General features: G+C 47.0%; 1 protein-coding gene across 3 annotated transcripts in view; it reads left to right on the plus strand.

Annotated features, from left to right (window-relative positions):
* Positions 1-918: 918 nt before the first annotated feature.
* The window catches only part of RCCD1 (RCC1 domain containing 1), a 48,454-nt gene continuing 31,413 nt past the window's right edge, over positions 919-17,959 (plus strand). The window contains exons 1-8 of one of the 3 annotated variants that reach the window (XM_079914540.1): positions 919-1,896; positions 2,511-2,808; positions 2,895-3,294; positions 3,475-3,596; positions 5,997-6,092; positions 6,734-6,904; positions 7,416-7,445; positions 8,016-9,814. In XM_079914540.1, the coding sequence (XP_079770666.1) occupies positions 2,634-2,808; positions 2,895-3,294; positions 3,475-3,596; positions 5,997-6,092; positions 6,734-6,904; positions 7,416-7,445; positions 8,016-8,167 (1,146 nt within the window). In that variant the 5' untranslated portion in view covers positions 919-1,896; positions 2,511-2,633 and the 3' untranslated portion in view covers positions 8,168-9,814. Of the gene's footprint in view, positions 2,809-2,894; positions 3,295-3,474; positions 3,597-5,996; positions 6,093-6,733; positions 6,905-7,415; positions 7,446-8,015; positions 9,815-17,959 lie in introns of those variants that run through there. The other 2 variants (XM_079914539.1, XM_079914541.1) reach the window with 2 other exon arrangements.

Below are 17,959 nucleotides of genomic sequence, written 5' to 3' on the forward strand. Positions count from 1 at the left end.
TATGTGCCCAGTCAGTGGGCAGGGAGGGCTGGCTGTGGGCCAGAGCGTGGAGCAGGAGCTGGGCATGGCTGAGCGTGTGGGCAGCTTTTCAGCAGCACAGCCACCTCTGTGGAAGGAATCCAATGAATTCCCACCCCAGGGCCCGCTGAATTGCCTTTTAATCCTTGTAGAGGGCCAAAGGGTAAATGTAAGCAAATCAATAAAGTATCCAGTCGCATGGAAACACATGCATTAGGCTTTTCAATACTTCTCCTTTATTTATTTGTGGCTGCTTTGGGGTCTTCCTTGCTGTGTAGGCTTTCTCTAGTTGCAGTGAACGGGGGCTAACGGGGGCTACTCTTCGTTGCGGTGCGCGGGCTTCTCATTGCGGTGGCTTTTCTTGTGGCGGAGCACAGGCTCCAGGCACGCGGGCTCAGTAGTTGTAACTCAGGGGCTGTAGAGCGCAGGCTCAGTAGTTGTGGCGCACGGGCTTAGTTGCTCCGCCGCATGTGGGATCGTCCTGGACCAGGGCTTGAACCCGTGTCCCCTGCACTGGCAGGTGGATTCTTTAACCACTGTGCCACTATGGAAGCCCACTTCTGCCTTTGTATTGAGAGTTTTCAGTGACCTCCAGTCAGGCAGAGCTCGGGATATGGGGGTGGGAAAGCCCTGAGGGAAGCTCCAGTAGCTGAGCGGGGTTGGAGCTAAGCTTGGACCGCTGCGGGCATCCCCACCTGCCTGGGCGGGTGGTCCCTTGAGAGCCTGCTTCCGCTCTCTGCAGAGCGGACTAAGCCCAGCTTGACTCTCATTGGCTTAACGGAGGTAAGTGACAGATCCCGAGCCAATGGAAGGTAAAAACTGCCCAGCACCCGCCTAATTCGGGTGCTGCTTCTAAGGCCTCAGGCCCGCGCGTGTCCAGTAGCTAGCTGCCGCCATCCCAGACAGAGAGGACTGACAGGCGGCGCCCGTCAGTGGGGTCGCTTGTCGCCAACCCCTTAGTTCTTTCTGATCGTCCCCCAAGTGTTTCTAATACTCCGCGGCCCCGCGCGTGCCTGCGGAGGACGGGACCATCTGGCCCAACGAGCCCACGCCCACCGAAGGTTTCGCCCACTCCCCGCCGGAGGCCGCAGCGGCCTAGCGTAGGCCTTGGGACCGGTTTGATCGAGCTAGGACTGGACAGGCCGCGGCGGGGATCGCCGGAACCGAGGTGAGCTTGTCCCAAGGCTGTCCTCCCCGCGCGGTGACATCACCCCTCTCTCTGGTGATTGGCCCCGGGGAGGCGGCGGCAGCCAATGGGCGCCTTGCTCAGGGCGCGGCTCTTCAAACCTTTTCTTCTTGCGGCTGCCAGCCAGGTCCTGGGCTGGGTGGTGACTCGTTCTTGGGTGGCCGCCCTGCGCCCCGGCCTTTCCTCCTCCCTCAAGACTGCCCATCGGAAGGAGCTGCCTGAGGGGGTGGAGGGCACAGGGTCAAGATTAAGGTCAGAGGCTTACTAGGGCTGGGATTTGACCCGGAAGGGGTAGGAGCCCAGGCCCGGGTCAAGGAGAGATCCAGGACCTGACTTCACAGGCTTGAAAATGCCAGTGAAATTCTGATCAAGCCGAACATGCTGTACGGAAAAAGTGGCCTTACCGTGCCACTCGACTGTGCGTTTGTCTCCCCATTTATGCGTGAGCTCCTTGGAAGTAGACATCGGTCCTTCTCAATGACTTAGCCTAAGGGATCAATAAATGCATGTGGAACGAATAAATGACTAGATAAGGTCCAGTTGAAATTGTGTTTATATAGGTCCCTGAAAATCCAGTGGTCATTTTTATCAATTCTAAGTACTGGACTTAATAAGCTGATACCGTGTGCTTGCCATGGTAGGTGCCAACACTTGAACCCTTTATTTGCATCTGTTCCAAATAATTCTACAAGGTACGTACAAACATCACCTCTCCTACTCCCCAGCTTTGTGAAACTGAAGAAATTGAATTGGATTGAGAGAGTTTAAGTAAATTGGCTGAGGACACAGGCACTGGTAGCTGCAGAGGCAAACATGTGAACCCTGGAACTGGTTCTAACCCGTACAGGGCATTGTCTCTCAAATGCTCTGCCTTCCACTGGTGGGAGGAGCACTGTATGTGGAAATGATGAGCCTTGAGTTCAGCCTTCTGCCCCTCTCGGTCCTAAGCTATGTGATTGTGTAAGGGTTACTTTCTCTGGGAGTCTCCGCTGTCAAATGGGGGCAATTCTAGTTCCCAAGATTACATGGGATAATGTGCCTGGCATTGGGAATTTGGAGGAGGAGGGACTCAGATCCTAGTCCAACGCCTAAGAGAGAAGCCATTTAAATACCTCGTGCCCAATCTGTGGGACAGCGAACTTGCTCGAGTCAAAAGGGAAGGCAGGAAAAGTGCCCCACTCTAGACAGCTCAGAATCTTCCTAAATCTGGCAGGACTTTAGCCAAGGCTCCCGCTCAGCGAATGTTGGTGGAACGCACATCGTCTGCCTCTGTGGTTAGGAAGATGGCATTTCCCCCATTTTACAGGTGAGGCAGCTTCAGTGTACCGCAAGGGCTCATCTGGAAGAATCTCTTCTGAGTTCTAGCCTGAACCCTCCGTCCCGCCGGCCGCCGCAGCCAGGTCGCAGCCAGCAGAGGGCGCTGCCGGGCATGGCCGAGGAGCGTCGCGGGGCCTGGTTCGGCTTCGGTTTCTGCGGCTTCGGGCAGGCGCTGGGCTCGGGGCGTGGGCGCCAGGTACACAGCCCCGAGCCTCTGAGGGCGCCAGGCGCGGGCCTCGATGTCTGCCGCGTGAGCGCGAGCTGGAGCTACACCGCCTTCGTGACCCGTGAGCACCTCCTTCCGGCCCCATCCCGACCCCAGCCCCGGGTGCGTGTCCCGCCCCCTCCGCAGCCAGCTCTCCGCCCCCCGCAGGTGAAGGAGGCCGGGTGGAGCTGTCTGGCTTCGCGGTCGGAGCGGCGGGCGGCTGCAGGGACGCGTGGGCGTCGGAGGAGCTCCTGGTGGTGCTGCGCGCGGGGCCGGGACCCGGGGCCGGGACGGAGCTGCAGGCCTGGGCGCCCGGTTCGGCGCTGCGCGGGGAGCCCCTCTGGGCCCAGACCGTGCCGGAGGCCGAGCGGGAAGACGGACCGGTCGGCGATGAGACCCAGGCTGGGCCGCTGCCGCTGCTGCCCTGCGCTCGCGCCTACGTGAGCCCGCGACCGCCCTTCTACCGGCCTCTGGCCCCGACACTGCGGGCGCGCCGGCTGGAGCTGGGCGCTGAGCACGCGTTGCTGCTGGACGCGGCGGGCCAGGTGTTCTCCTGGGGCGGGGGCAGGTGAGGTGGGCCGGCTGGGCTTTTGCGGCGATGACGGGGTGGGGGTGGGGGGGTGCGGGTAAATGTGGCTCGGAGTGGGAGGTGAGCATACAGGGGGCAGGAGAGAGCAATTGGGGAGGGAAGGGGAGGGAAGGGGAAGGAGACCCCTTGGTGTAGTTGACTAGGGTCTCCCTTGCTCAGGCATGGACAGCTGGGCCACGGGACTCTGGAGGCAGAGCCGGAGCCGAGGCTGCTGCAGGCGCTGCAGGGCCTAACCATGGCTGAGGTGGCCGCAGGTGGCTGGCACTCTGTGTGTGTGAGTGGTGAGTGACCTAGTGCTTTTCCAAAACCAGCTCAAGGTCTCGTAGGCTCCAAACCTTTCTCCTTCTCTCGCAAATTGATGGGTGCCCTAGCCGGGCCTCCTCCCAAGCTCCTCCCACATCAGCCAGCCCAGTCATTCATGACTCCCTAACGCCTCTCAGATTCAGCCCCTCTGCTGCCACCATCACCCACTCGCACCCGGACTGTCACAGTTGTTTCCTGTCTTCTGTTACTGGTCTCACTACCCCTCCCCTCCGTCTGCCTCCAGCCAGGGCTGTCTTTCTAAAATACTCCCCAAGGGAGAATGAAGGGGTGAGGGGCAACCGAGCTAAGGAGAAAAAAAAGGCAGCAGTTGCCCGGGTGGCCGTGATGTGTGGCACACAGTGGACACTTGGACGCCCACCGGGAGGATGATGATGGTGAGTGTGAGCTCTGGTGGTGCCATGGCTGGTGACCCAGGACCAGAATGAGGAGTTTCACTTTAGATTGTGTTCACCACTCTGGCAGGTGATCCAGGTGTAGCTGATCTCTAGGCTGTTGGGTGCAGCTGGGAGCGAATGATCTTTGCAAGGATCTGCATTTGGGGCTCTGGCCTCCACTTATATCATTACCGACCAGGTCCTGATACGCAGCAAGCTAGACGCTGAGATGCCAGGTTTACAGCCAAGAAACACTTTGTTCACAAGGCAGCCAAGCGAGGAAATGGGAGAATAAGTCTCAGATCTGCCTCCCTGAAGGGAGTTGGGGTATTTATGGGATAAGCAGGGTGGTCTTAGGCGTGGGGAAAGGTGATTGGAGGTAGGGAAGAAGGTGAGGTAATCAGTGTTCTGAGTAGGCATATCTGGGTCACATGCGTCTGCATATTCAAAATGGAGGCGCTTTGGGAATTCCCTGGCGGTCCAGTGGTTAGGACTCGGCGCTTTCACTTCAGGGGCCCTGGTTCAGTCCCTGGTTGGGGAACTAAGATCCCACAAGCCGCGCAGTGTAGCCAAAACAAAAAAGTGGAGGCGCTTAGCATGATCTAAGGGTGGAGTTTTCCAGCCCTCTGACATCAAAAGGCCATCCACTGGACATCTGCACAGGCCCAGTTTTAGGGTCAGTGGCCCCAACTAGTCCCCAGCTGGCTTTCATTGGGCAGGAGCTGACTCCAAGTTCCTGTGAAACAACTGAGTTGCATGAAGCTGGGAAGGTATGCAATTAAAGAGAAAAAAAGAAAAATAATGAAAGTGAACTTAATCAGTGAAGGCACTTAACAAGCAAAGGGGTTTTAACAGGCTGTTCCCTCATCTGTTGTTCTGTAAGAGAAGTTCAAGAATTTCTATTAGTTATCAGCTTCTGTTAACTCTATGGGGCATGGTTTCACCAGGGGTCTTTAAAAGCTACCTATGCCTGTACTGTCCTGTCCATATTCACATGTAATGGGCCTGGGTCGGCAGCCAGGCTTGAGAATGAGTGGGCTGGAGGGAAGAGAAGAGAGGGCTGGAAGGTGAGCCCAATGGGAAGTCTCGCACTAAGGTCCAAAAGGCATTTGAGGCCTTGGTGTCGCATGGTTGGAGCACAGATGCTTCAGACCAGACCTCCCAGGTTCAAATCATCACCCTGCCCCTCGTGATCTTGGGCAGAGCACCTAACCTCTCTGTGCCTCAAGTTTTCTCTTGAATAAAATGGGGATATTGTGCTTAAAACAGTGGCACAGAATAAGCACTTGATAAAAATTAGCCACTGCTGTTAGTGAATTTTTAGCATAGGGCTGTTGCTTCAATCAACCAACTCCAGTGTTGTGAGAGCTTCCAGAGGCCTCCGGGGGAGGGGGAGGGTGCAATGGGTAAAGGGGTTGGCTGGATGGTGACAGATGAAAACTAACCTCTTGGTGATAAGCACACTGTAGTGCATACAGAAGTCAAAATATAATGCTGTACACATGAAACTTATATAATGTTATAAACCAATACCATCTCAGTTAAAACAACAGTTTTTTAAAAGGCCTTCAGTAGGACCGGTGGCAGGTAGGGCTGACGAAAGGGGCCTGGGCTCAGTGGATGTGAAAAAAAGACCACTGGGGAACTTCCAGGGCCACATTTCCAAACTGCACGTAGGGGGAGTGGGGGGTGCAATTTAACAAAAAAGGAAAAAATGAAAGTGGAGCGGAAGGGCCAGCAAGAGACTTCCTTTAAGAATAGGGTGACCTGAAGGCACTTAAGGGGGAAGGGGCCCTGTTGAGACAAGGAAGCTGCTGGGCCCTGAGGAAAGCACTCTGCCTGGAGTGCTGACTTGGGCAGGGCAGGCAGGAGTTGTCTTTAGGGAACTAGTGGGGTGTAGTGGAGTCTGGATGGATGCCCATGCTTAGGAGGTGGAGGGGGCGAACACAGTCTGTTAATGGGGCCCCTTTATCTCTCTTTCAGAGGCTGGGGATATTTATATCTGGGGCTGGAATGAATCAGGGCAGCTGGCCCTGCCCACCAAGAGCCTGGCAGAGGATGGAAAGACAACCGCAGAAGGTGAGAGTCAATTCTTTTTTTTTGATATATTTTATTGAAGTATAGTTGATTTATGTTGTGTTAATTTCTGCTGTATGGGAAAATGATTCAGTTATACATATATGTATACATATTCTTTTCCATTATGGTTTATCACAGCATATTGCATACAGTTCCCTGTGCTACACAGTAGGACCTTGTTTATCCATTTATATATAATAGTTGACATCTGCTAATCCCAAACTCCCAATCCATCCCTCCCCCACCCCCCTCCTCCTTGGCAACCACAAGTCTGTTGGTGAGGGTCAATTCTTGATTTCCACACGTTTCTGTCATTCCTGACTCCTGGCCATATTGTTGGCCTGAGAGCTACAGTGCTCAAAAGGGTACGTGACATCCTTGGGACCCCAGGACACAATGAAGGACTCTGAGCCCCTTATGAGAGGGAGCACGGCAAGGCTGATGCCAGTGTCAGCACTACGTGCCCCACAAACCTGTCAACTCCAGCACTTCCCAGGGAATGTGGGGTTGGGAGCGATGGCTCTGGAGCTAGAGCAAGTGTGTCAGCTGTTGTAGTGAGTGAGTCAGTATGTGAATGAGGTTTAGATCAGCGCTGAGTGTTCAGCAGCATTATCATCATCACTCTTATTACTTCTCTGAAGCCTCAGGACTGAATGAAGATGGTTCTGAAGTGAAGACAGTAGCCGGGGGTGAGGATGGAGCCCCCGCCCCCTTCATAGCTGTCCAGCCCTTCCCGGCTTTACTGGACCTCCCCCTGGGCTCAGATGCAGTCAAGGCCAGCTGTGGATCCCGGCACACAGCGGTGGTGACAAGTGAGTGGGGCTGGGTAGGCTGGTTCAGGATGGAGCGGGAGGTCCCTCCACCCCGCTCTCTAGCTGGTGGCTGCAGAAAAGGGTGTGGTCACCTAAACAACTACCATTTTAATTAAGCATCTTTGACATGTACTGAGTAGCTGCCCCACTCAGTACACTCCCACAGGGCTTTAACAGTGGCTCCCCAGCCTGTCAGGCCCCGAAGGTTCTTCCTTCTGGAGGGAGGCTAGTGTTGCCAGCCTTTCATCTGACAGCAGGGCTGTCCTAAACTCAGCAGCTGTCAGTTGCAGGCCAATCAGTCCGCATATAGGGAGGTGAACTTTTTCAGTTTGGATCCTTTATCACCCCAAATGTGACTAGACAGTTGTTAAAGAGAGAGAGGATACGTTTTGCTACGCCAAGTAAGTCTCGTGGTGACCAGAACATGCTGGCAGGCCGAGCTGGACAAATGCCTAGTCAAAGAGCAGTGGTGTCAGCCCCTTACTGTCCTTTTGCTGTCCTTTGGTTGCAGGAACGGGGGACCTCTACACCTGGGGCTGGGGTAAGTAAAAGGTTTGCTTTTGTGATGCTTAAACCAAGGGGAGGAAAGACCTGGGAGTAGAGGGCAGGTGACAACAGCCATGCAGAGAAGTGGAAGCAGGGGACTCGGCCTGACCATTGGGACTGAAAAGCTGTCTACTCCCTTCTCTGGAACAGATCTAGGCACACTAAGAGGGGCAGAGACCAGACAAGAGAGAAATAGCACAACATGTCAGTATTTCCCATCTACCTTTCTGAAAAGGTATTTGTCTTAAGGGAATATTTAGCCAGCAGTCATGAAACATCTTTTGGTCTGGCACTGGGTAGAGAAAAAGATAAAATAAAAATCTCTGCTCTGAACATCTGAGCTTAGGAGTGGGGAGCCTGGAGGAGCATCTTGCCTCTTGGGGACCTGTGGAATCGCCTGGTCCTGGAGGCTCTGTGGTGCTGGTCTCCTGAATTCACAGAGCAGACACCAGCAGACTGGTGGCTTAAGCCCAGCACTTCAGTCAATGGGCTGTTTTTCCTTCCTGGAGGGGAAAAGCCACAAGGCCCAGTGGAGAGGATGGCAAAGCAGTTCATTTCACTTTAGGTAAATATGGACAGCTTGGCCACAAAGACACGACCAGCTTGGATCGGCCCTGCCGTGTGAAGTACTTTGTAGATAAGCAACTCCAAGTAAGGACCGTGAGCTGTGGGCCCTGGAACACCTATGTGTATGCTGTGGAAAAAGAGAAGAGCTGACATGTATAGATAAGGGCATAAAATAAATGTAGAGTGAAAAATTATGAAGCTAACACCTGTGAAACTCCCCCAAGGTCAAGGAAAACCATTGCCAGCACCCCAGAGTCCCCACATTTGGCCTTCCCTATCACAGCCCTCTTGCTCCACCTTAGAGCAGGCAGCATCCTCAACTTTGTCTTCACATTAGAAACACTTGGAGGGAACTCCCTGGCGGTCCAGTGGTTAGGACTCTGCGCTTTCACTGCCTAGGGCATGGGTTCAATCCCCGGTCTGGGAACTAAGATCACACAAGCCGCGTGGCACAGTGTGGCCAAAAAAAAAAAGGAAAAGAAAGAAACACCTGGGATTTGAAACTGGATGCCTAAAGCCAGCATCGCAGACACAATGAAATCAGAACTTAGGGGTGTGGAACCTAGATGTGGGTAGATTTTTTAGGCTGCCCCACCCCCGGTGATTTGGAGGTAGTGCTAAGATTGGGAACCACTAGAGGTCATCTTTTGTTATTCATATACCTGTTTTCATTTTGACTCATACCATTCCTTGTATGCATCTTTATACAATATAATTTGTCTGCTTTTGAACTTTAGGTAAATAGAATCATTCTGTGTATGTTCTTTTACGTCTTGTTTTTTCATCAGCACCGTATGATTCATCTGGTGTCGTGCAGTTGATTCATTTTTTATTGTTATATGGTATTCCATTGTATGAATTATACCTCAAGTTATATATTCTCTTACTGATAGTAATTTGTTTCTTTTTTCTTATTGAGTTAAAATACACATAACAAAAAATTTACTATCTTAATCATTTTTAAGTGGCATTAAATACGTTCACATTGTTGTGTAGCCATCACCACCATCCATTCCCATCTCTTTTCATCTTGTAAATCTGAAACTCTACAGCTATAAACAATAACTCCCTGTTCTCCCCAGCCTCTGGCAACCATCATTATACCTTGTGTCTGTCCTGTGCTCTTGACTACTCTACGTACCTAATATAAGTGGAATCATACAGTATTTATCTTTTAGTAAGATAAATATTGGCTTATTTCACTTAGCATAATGTTCTCAAGGTTCATCTATGTTATAGCATATTGCAGAATTTCCTTCCTTTTTAGGTCTGAATAATATTCCATTGTATGTATATACCACATTTTGTTTATCCATTCATTGGTTGATGGACACTTGGGTTGCTTGCATGTTTTAGCTATTGTGAATACTGCTCCTATGAACATGGGTTTACAAACATCTCTTTGAGACTGTGCTTTTAATTTTTTTGGATATATACCCTAAAGTGTAATTGCTGGGTCATATGGTAATTCTATTTTTAATTTTTTGAGGAGCCTACATACTGTTTTCCATAGTGGCTTTCCCATTTTACAATCCCACCAATAGTGCACAAGTGTTCCAACTTCTCCACATCCTCACCGAATACTGTTTTCTGTTTTTTTGACAGTAACCATCCTGATAGGTGTGAGGTGGTATCTCATTGTAATTTTGATTTGCGTTTCCCTAATAATTAGTGATGTTAAGCATCTTTTCATGTGCTTATTGGCCATTCACATATCTTTTTTGGAGAAATGTCTATTCAAGTCCTTTGCCCATTTTTGAATCTGATTTTGTGTGTGTGTGTGTGTGTGTGTGTTGTTTTAGGAGTTCTCTATATATTCTAGATACTAATCCCTTATCAAATAAGTGATTTGGAAATATTTTCTCCCATTCTGTTGGTTGCCTTTTTATTTTGTTGATACTGTCTCAATGTAAAAAGTTTAATTTTCATGAAGTCAAATTTGTCTATTTTTTCTTTTGTTGCCTATGCCTTTGTTGTCATATCTGAGAAATCATCACCAAATCCAATATTATGAAGCTTCTGTCCTATGTTTTTCTAAGAATTTTATTGTTTTAGGTTTTATAGTTTGGCCCTTGATCCATTTTGAGTTACTTTTGTATATAGTGTTAGGTTAAGAGTCCAACTTCATTCTTTTGCATGTGGTTATCCAGTTTTCCCAGCACCATTTGTTGAAAAGGCTGTCCTTTCCTCATTGAATGGCCTTGACACCCTTCTCAAAAATCATTTGACTGTATATTCGAGGGTTTATTTCTGGGCTCTCTATTCTATTTCATTGATCTATATGTCTGTCTCTTTTTATGTCAATACTGTTGTGATTACTATAGCTTTGTATTAGGTTTTGAAACCAAGAAGTGTGATTCCTCCAGTTTTAGTCTTTTTCAAAATTGTTTTGTCTGTTGGGGTCCCTTGAGATCCCATATGAGTTTTAGTGTTTTTCTATTTCTGTATAAAAGTCCTTGATATTTTAAGAATTGCACTGAATCTATAGATTGCTTTGGGTACTACTAACATTTTAACAATTTTTTTTTAATTTATTTTTTTTGGCCACGTCGGTTGAGGCACATGGGGTCTTCATTGAGGCGTGCGGGATCCTCTGTTGTGGCGCGGGCTCCTCATTGTGGCACTCGGGCTTCTCTCTAGTTGCAGTGTGCGGGTTTTCTCTCTCTAGTTCTGGCATGCAGGCTCCAGAGCGCGTGGGCTCTGTAGTTTGCGGCACGTGGGCTGTCTTGTTGAGGCGCGTGAGCTCCATGGTTGTGGTACACGGGTTTAGTTTCCCCGCGGCATGTGAGATCTTTGTTCCCCAACCAGGGATCGAACCTCTGTCCCCTGCATTGAAAGGCAGGTTCTTTACCACTGGACCACCAGGGAAGTCCACTTTTAACAACATTAAGTCTTCCAGTCCATGATCGTGGGATGTGTTTCCATTTATTTATGTCTATAATTTCTTTCAGGAGTGTTTTGTAGTTTTCATTGTACATGTCTTTTACCTCCTTGGTTAATTCCTAAGTATTTTATTCTTTTTGATGCTACTATATATGGAATCATTTTTTAAAATTAATTATTTTTGGCTGCGTTGGGTCCTTGCTGCTGCACGCGGGCTTTCTCTAGTTTCAATGAGCCAGGGCTACTCTTCGTTGTGGTGTGCAGGCTTCTCATTGCAGTGGCTTCTCTTGTTGCGGAGCTCTAGGCACGCGGGCTTCAGTAGTTGTGGCTCGCAGGCTCTAGAGCGCAGGCTCAGTAGTTGTGGTGCACGGGCTTAGTTGCTCCGCGGCATGTGGGATCTTCCCAGCCCAGGGCTCGAACCCAGGTCCCCTGCAGTGGCAGGTGGATTCTTAACCACTGTGCCACCAGGGAAGCCCTGGAATCATTTTTGTAATTTCCTTTTTGGATTGTTCATTGTGTATAGAAATACAACTGATTTTTGTGTGTTGACTTTGTATCTTGCTACTTTGCTGAAGTCATTTATTAGTTCTAACGGCTTTTTTGTAGTCTTTAGGATTTTCTACATATAAGATCATTCATCTGCAGAGATACTTTTACTTCTTCCTTTCTAATTTGGATGCCTTTTATTTCTTTTATAACCTAATGGCTCTGACTAGAACTTCCATTACTATGTTGAATAAAAGTGGTGAAAGTGGGCATCCTTGCCTTGTTCCTGATCTTAGAGGAAAAGCCATTGAGTATTATGTTTGCTGTGGGATTTTCATATACGGATTTTATTGTGTGGAAGTAGTTCCCCTCTTTTCCTATTTTACTGAGTGTTTTTAATCACGAAAGGGTGCAGAATCTTGCTTTTTCTACATCAGTTGAGATGATCATGTGTTTTTTTTCCTTCATTTTGTTGATGTAGCTTGTTACATTGATCATCCTTGTATTCCAGGAATAAATCTCACTTGGTCATGATGTATAATCCTTTTCAAGTGTTGCTGAATTCTGTTTGCTAGTATTTTGCTGAAGATTTTTTTCATCTATGTTCAAAAGGGATATTGGTCTATCATTTTCCTGTAGTGTCTTCTGGCTTTGGTATCAAAGTTATGCTGGCCTCACAGAATGAGTTAGGAAGTGTTTCTTCCTCTGAAATATTTTGGAAAAATTTGAGAAGGATTGGTGTTAGTTCTTTAAATATTTGGTAGAATTCACAGTGAAGCCATTAGGTCCAAGGCTTTTCTTTCTTGGGAAATTTTTTTTTTAAATTATTTGTTTATTTTTGGCTGTGTTGGGTCTTCATTGCTGCATGCAGGCTTTGTCTAGTTGCGGTCAGCAGGGGCTACTCTTTGTTGCGGTGCACGGGCTTCTCATTGTGGTAGTTTCATCTTGTTGCGGATCACGGGCTCTAGGCACATGGGCTCAGTAGTTGTGGCTTGCGGGCTCTACAATGCCCGCTCAGCAGTTGTGGCGCACGGGCTTAGTTGCTCCGTGGCCTGTGGGATCTTCCCGGACCAGGCCTCAAACCCATGTCCCCTGCATTGGCAGGTGGATTCTTAACCACTGTGCCACCAGGGAAGCCCTTTCCTGGGAAATTGTTGAGTAGTGATTCAATCTCCTTACTAGTTATAGGTCTATTCAGATTGTTTATTTCTTTGTGATTTAGTCTTGATAGGTTTTGTGTTTCTAGGAACATGTCCATTTCACCCAGGTAATCTGATTTGTTGGTATACAATTAATTGCTCATAGTACTCTTTTTTTTTTTTTTTTTTGCGGTACGCGGGCCTCTCACTGTTGTGGCCTCTCCCGTTGCGGGGCACAGGCTCGGGACGCGCAGGCTCAGTGGCCATGGCTCACGGGCCCAGCCGCTCTGCGGCATGTGGGATCCTCCCGGGCCGGGGCACGAACCCGCGTCCCCTGCATCGGCAGGCGGACTCTCAACCACTGCGCCACCAGGGAAGCCCTCATAGTACTCTTTTAAAAAAAAATTTTTTTTATTTATTTGGCTGCACCAGGTCTTAGTTGCAGCATGCGGGATCTAGTTTGCTGACCAGGGATTGAACCCAGGCCCCCTGCCCTGGGAGCAAGGAGTCCTAACTGCTGTACTACCAGGGAAGTCCCCATAGTACTCTTTTAAAACCCTTTTTTCTTTCTGTAGAATTAGTAGCAATGTCCCTGCTTTCATTTTTTTTAATATATAAATTTGTTTATTTTTATTTTTGGCTGCGTTGGGTCTTCCGTTGCCACACAGGGGCTTTCTCTATTTGAGGCGAGGGGGCTACTCTTTGTTGTGGTGGTGGGCTTCTCATTGCAGTGGCTTCTCTTGTTGGGGAGTAAAGGCTCTAGGTGTGCAGGCTTAGTTGCTCCATGGCATGTAGGATCTTCCTGGACCAGGGATCGAACCTGGGTCCCCTGCACTGGCAGACAGATTCTTAACCACTGCGGCACCAGGGAAGTACCCTTGCTTTCATTTCATTTTAATGACTTGTGTCTTTTTTCCTTAGTCCATCTAGCTAAAATTTCATTGATCTTTTTAAAGAACCAACTTTTGGTTTCACTGATTTTCTCTATTGTTTTTCTATACTGAATTTTGTATTTTTGCTGTAATCTTTATTTCCTTCCTTCTGCTAGCTTTTGGTTTAGTTTGTTCTTTTTCTAGTTTTTAAGTTGAAAGTTAGATGGCTGACAAGATCTTTCTTGTTTTTTTAACGTGAACATTTACAGCTATAATTTCCCCTTAGCACTGCTTTTGCTGCATCCCATAAGTTTTGGTATGCTTTGTTTTTTTCATTCATTCTAAGTATTTTCTAATTTCCCCTGTGATTTCCTCTTTGGTCCACCGGTTATTTTTAATTAATATTAAATATTAATATTTACATAAAATATAAATATTAATATAAATATTAAGCCCTGGCGAGCGGGGGCTACTCTTCATTGTGGTGTGTGGGCTGCAGTGGCTTCTCTTTGTTGCAGAGCACAGGCTCTAGGCGCGTGGGTTTCAGCAGTTGTGGCACACGGGCTCAGTAGTTGTGTATGGGCTGTAGAGCTCAGGCTCAGTAGTTGTGGCGCACGGGCTTAGCTGCTCTGCGGCATGTGGGATCTTCCCGGACCATGTCCCCTGCATTGGCAGGTGGATTCTTCACCACTGCATCATCAGGGAAGTCCCCAGGACCATTATTTTCAAGTCTTTGTCTAATATAGCTGCCATTAAGTCTTTTTCAGGGACAAGATTCTGGTGATTTATTTTCTTTTGAATAGGCCATACTCTCATGTTTCTTTGCACGTCTTGTGACTTTTTTGTTGAATACTGGACATTTGAATCTGGTAATATGGTAACTCTGGGAATCAGATTCTCCCCCTTCCCCAGGGTTTGCCATTGTTTTGTTTTTCTGAATTGTCGTAGGCTGTCTCTGTACCAAGGATCAGCCTGAGGTGTAAACGTAATATCGTCTTTTCTGAGCCTTTCCTTAGGTATTGTGGTTACTTTCTAATTTTCCCCATATATACAGATACTTTTGAATGTCCTAGTCTTTAACATCTGACTCCCAAAAGGGAAACAGTGAAAAATGAAGGGGGAACATAAAGGCACTGATCTGTTAAATTTCCTGGAAGTCACCTGGGTGGGTTGCTAGTACCAACCAGGTACTAGCAACCCAACCAGGTGGGTTGCTAGTACCAGGAGGAAAACAGTTCTCACGGAATGGTGGTTGTGGGTTACTGGCTATCTGGCGGCTCCCTGGAGGACCAGTGCAAGAGCTCACCTTTGTTTTGCCAGACTTAGTGTTCCCAGGGCTGGGCAACTTTTGCTGAAAGTATTTAAAGGCACAAGTATTGCCTGCAATAACCTGGGCAAGGGAAAGATCTGGGAAGAAAGAGCTTGGGAAAGGAGACGATAGGGAGAAAGGCCTTTTAAAAGGTCCCACAGTATACTGGGGAATCAAAGCATAACGCATGCCCAGGGCTGGATATTTGCTCAGAAATGCCTGAGAAAACAATAAGCTTTCATGTCTAGCATTCAGGCTCTACACAAGCAGGACTGAAAGCTAAGGCAGAGTTGTAAACAGCCTGGCTAAGCATTAAAGGCTTGCTCCAACACAAAGCCAATCATCTGTAAAGAGTGTTATTTTTTTTTCTCACTTTTCTTTTAATAAGTGAGTTTTGCAAGGTTGCAGGATACAAGAGCAATATACAAAAATCAACTGCTATATGTAGCCAAGCAACAACCAGAAATTCTAATTTAAAAATACCATTTACAATAGCATCAAGAAACCTGAAATACTTAGGGATAAATCTGACAAAGATGTGAAAGATCTGTAAACATGACCTACAAAATACTGAGAGAAATTAAAGAAAACCTAAATAAATGGAGAGATATGCCTTGTTCGGGGGTTGTCAGTTCTCCCTCAGTTGGTCTACAGATTCAATGCAATGCCAATCAAAATCCTACCAGATTTTGGGTAGAAATTGACAAGCTTTTTTCCTAAAACTCATACAGAAATGCACAGTAACCAGAACAGACAAAATAACGTTTAAAAGCACCAAGCTGGAAAGCTAACATTACCTGATTTCAAGAATTCGTATAAATCCTCAGTAATTAAGACAGGGTGGTACTGTCATTAGGACAAATAGATCAGCGGAACAGAAATGTACAGTGGAGAAGGTTTAGCTTTTCAGCTAATGGTGCTGGACAACTGGCTACCTGTATGCAAAAAGAATGAACTTAAAGCCATACCTGGAGCCATACAGATAGATGACACACACAGAGCCAAAATGAATCAGACGTAAATGTAAAACTGAAAACTTTAAACTTCTAGGAGAAAACCTTTATCATCTGGGGTTAGGTAAAGATTTCTTAGAGCAACAGCAGTACAATCCAAAGAACAAATGGATTTCATCAAAATTAAACCTCTGCTCTTCAGTGACACTGTTAAAAGAATTAAAGCAGCCTGAAATTAATATATGTCAATTATACTTCAAGAAAACAAAAAGAAGCCACAGATGGGGATAAGATCTTTGCAAAACATACACCTGATAAAAGAACTTGTATGCAGGATATATAGAGAGCTCTCAAAACTCAACAATAAGAACATAGCTCTGGAATTCCCTGGCAGTCCAGTGGTTAGGACTCTGCACTTCCACTGCTGAGGGCCTGGGTTCGATCCCTGGTTGAGGATCTAAGATCTCATAAGCCATGTGGGCACAGCCAAAAAAATAAAAAATACAATTCAATTTTTAAAATGGCCAAAAATAGTAAACAGGTACTTCATCAAAGAAGATAAAAATGATGGCAAAAAAGTACACAAAAAGATGTTAAACATCATTAGTCATTAGGGAAGTGAAAATTCCAACCACAATGAGATACCATTTCACAGCCACTAAAATGGCTAAAATTATAAAGACTGACCATACAAAGTGTTGGAAAAGATTGAAGAAATTGGAACCTTCAGGGACTTCCCTGGTGGCACAGTGGTTAAGAATCCACCTGCCAATGCAGGGGACACGGGTTCGCTCCCTGGTCTGGGAAGATCCCACATGCCACGAAGCAACTAAGCCTGTGAGCCACAGCTACTGAGCCTGCACTCTAGAGCCCACGAGCCACAACTACTGAGCCCACGTGCTGCAACTACTGAAGCCCGCACACCTACAGCCCACGCTCCACAGCAAGAGAAGCCACCACAATGAGAAGCCCATGCACTGCAATGAAGAGTAGTCCCCACTCACAACTAGAGAAAGCCTGTGTGCAGCAACAAAGACCCAACACAGCCAAAAATAAATGATAAAAAAAAAAAAAAGAAATTAGAACCCTTATACATTACTGATGAGAATGTAAAATAGTCCAACTGCTTTGGAAAACCGTTTGGCAGTTTTTTAAAAAGTTAAACATACACCTACCATATGTATGATGCAGGCATTCCACTCCTAGGTATTTAGCCAAAAGAAAATATATCTCCATACAAAGACTTGTACATAGCAATTAAACCAGAAGTTTCCTAATAGTACCTCAGCCTCTTTTTTTTTTCATTTTAACATCTTTATTGGAGTATAATTGCTTTACAATGGTATGTTAGTTTCAGCTTCACAACAAAATGAATCAGTTATATATACACATATATTCCCATATCTCTTCCCGCTTGTGTCTCCCTCCCTCCCACCCTCCCTATCGCACCCCTCCAAGTGGTCACAAAGCACCGAGCTGATCTCCCTGTGCTATGCGGCTGCTTCCCACTAGCTATCTACCTTACGTTTGGTAGTGTATATATGTCCATGCCTCTCTCTCTGTCACAGTTTACCCTTCCCCCTCCCCACATCCTCAGGTCCATTCTCTAGTAAGTCTGTGTCTTTATTCCTGTTTCACCCTAGGTTTTTCATGACATTTTTTTTTCTTAAATTCCATATATATGTGTTAGCATACGGTATTTGTCTCTCTCTTTCTGACTTACTTCACTCTGTATGACAGACTCTAGGTCTATCCACCTCATTACAAATAGCTCAATTTCGTTTCTTTTTATGGCTGAGTAATATTCCATTGTATATATGTGCCACATCTTCTTTATCCATTCATCCGATGATGGACACTTAGGTTGTTTCCATCTCCGGGCTATTGTAAGTAGAGCTGCAATGAACATTTTGGTACATGACTCTTTTTGAATTAAGGTTTTCTCAGGGTATATGCCCAGTAGTGGGATTGCTGGGTCATATGGTAGTTCTATTTGTAGTTTTTTAAGGAACCTCCATACTGTTCTCCACAGTGGCTGTATCAATTTACATTCCCACCAACAGTGTAAGAGGGTTCCCTTTTCTCCCCACCCTCTCCAGCATTTATTGTTTCTAAATTTTTTGATGATGGCCGTTCTGACTGGTGTGAGATGATATCTCATTGTAGTTTTGATTTGCATTTCTCTAATGATTAGTGATGTTGAGTATTCTTTCATGTGTTTGTTGGCAGTCTGTATGTCTTCTTTGGAGAAATGTCTATTTAGGTCCTCTGGCCATTTTTGGATTGGGTTGTCTGTTTTT

Source organism: Stenella coeruleoalba (genome assembly GCF_951394435.1).
Source record: "Stenella coeruleoalba genome assembly, chromosome: 2".
Lineage (NCBI taxonomy): Eukaryota > Metazoa > Chordata > Mammalia > Artiodactyla > Delphinidae > Stenella > Stenella coeruleoalba.